Source organism: Monoraphidium neglectum (assembly GCF_000611645.1).
Source record: "Monoraphidium neglectum strain SAG 48.87 unplaced genomic scaffold scaffold05331, whole genome shotgun sequence".
Classification (NCBI taxonomy): Eukaryota; Viridiplantae; Chlorophyta; class Chlorophyceae; order Sphaeropleales; family Selenastraceae; genus Monoraphidium; species Monoraphidium neglectum.
In genome coordinates, this window is record NW_014008299.1 from 2,354 (window position 1) to 4,167 (window position 1,814).

At 67.6% G+C, this 1,814-nt stretch overlaps 1 protein-coding gene across 1 annotated transcript; it reads right to left on the minus strand.

Moving 5' to 3' along the window:
• Window positions 1-334: 334 nt before the first annotated feature.
• On the minus strand, window positions 335-1,209 carry MNEG_15441 (hypothetical protein; the record flags this gene model as incomplete). The annotated part of the gene is made up of 2 exons (XM_014036088.1): window positions 335-415; window positions 733-1,209. 2 exons carry the CDS (start codon window positions 1,207-1,209, stop codon window positions 335-337), a joined length of 558 nt encoding a protein of 185 aa, XP_013891542.1.
• Between the last annotated feature and the right edge of the window lie 605 nt (window positions 1,210-1,814).

Consider the following 1,814-nt stretch of genomic DNA (forward strand, 5'->3'; position numbering starts at 1 on the left):
GGCATGGGGGGTTGCAAGGGGTTGGGGACACAGTGGGGAGTGGAAGGGTTGGGGTGGGGGGTGAAATGGGGTCGCGGGGAGGACCAGGGAGGGGAGTGACAGCTTGCGTGGCTACCCGACACCAGACACAAAACCGGCGACCGCAATCCGCCGCCCCGCGGGCGGCGTCGCCGCGCGATGCATGGCCGGTGAGCCCTGACCACCTTGCCGGGCAGCGGGTGTCGACACACGGACACCTCACGTTGGCACTACCTGTTGACAAAATCAGAGCACCTCCATGTTATACAACACGAAATGAGAGCTTTCGTCCGTGCACTGTCGCAATCCTGCGGGCTCACCGGTCAGGTAGATTGCCCACGATGACGGCCACCTCAAACTCCTTGCCCTTGGATGCGTGGAGCGTCATCAGCTGGACCTGTCGGGAAAAGATGACGGCGGGGTGAAGGGGGGGACGGGGTAGATGTTGGGGAGAGACAGGAGCGGCCCCGTCGACCACGCCGCTCTCGGGGCACGATCGGGATTTCGCACTCCTGCCGCCGCCCCTTCCCCTTCAGCAGTCACGATGTGTAATCAAGCGTGACGCACCCTTCCCAACCAGGCATCAGTCGTCGAGCCGCCTCGTCGCGCGTGCGCACGCTGACCGCACACATACACACACCCACACCCACACCCACACCCACACCCACACACACACACACACACACACACACACACATACGCGCGCCTGCGCACCCTGGGCCGCGGGTCCCCGCCGTCCTCCCCTGAGGCGAGGCTGCAGTAGTCAGCAAACCACTTCAATGGACCCAGACCGACGGGCGCCGCGCGCCCGCCGCCGCCGCCGCCACCGCCGCTGCCGCCGCCGCTGCCGTCGGGGCCGTCGGGGCCACCGAAGCTCGCGGCGGACGCACCCTCGGCCTCCCCTAAGCCAGCGCCGGCGCCGACGCCGCCGTCGTCGCCGTCCAAGGTTGGCGCGCCCTGGAACCCCACAGAGGGCAGGGCGGTGGCGAGCGCCACGACCTCGTCAGCGTTGGCCAGCCGCCGCCGCAGACGCGCGAAGGCGTCGCCGCCGCGGTCGTCCTCGTCCTCGTCGCCGCCGCCGTCGCCGCCGCCGCCGTGTCCGCCCTTGGATTTGCCCCCCTTTGGTTTGCTGCTCTTGAATTCGGCGCCCTTGGATGCCGCGCCCTTAGTGGGATCGAGTGACTCCACCATGTGGTAGAAGCCAGACGCCCTCAGCAGCACCTGTTCGAATCCATTCAAATGCAATTCGAATTCGTTCAAACTAGGGGGCGCGTGGGTGCAGTCCAAGGGTGCAAATCGGCGCGTCTCGCTTGACTGCCTGCCCGCCACAATGCCAAGATCGTCTCCGTTTGATGCCCCCCTCCCCCAAACTTAAGACGAGCGGCGCGCCTCATTTGGGCGCCGCAGGATGGCCAGAGATGAGGCCGAGTATTTAAAACTTTGGCGCTCTCGCAGGGCACAGCAATGCCCCTTCATTGCGCGGCATTCAAAGGGGTGCAGGCGCCGGCAGGCTCCTGGCCCGCTCCTGCACAGGCGCGGAAGGGCGCGTCGCCCCGCCCCCGACCGCACCTGCATCACCACCCCCGGCGGGTGCGCCGACGCCACCGCCCGCGCCATCGCCACCAGCCCCCTCAGCCGCCTGACAACCTTGGACTGCGTCCCCTTGGCCACCGGCGGCGGAAGACCTTCGGACGCCCCCGACGGCACAAACCTGAGATCTTGCAAGATCTCCTGATCCCAGTACGCCTCCAGAGCTTCCGCCTCCTCCTCCCGCCGCGCCGCGGCGAGCCTGGCCC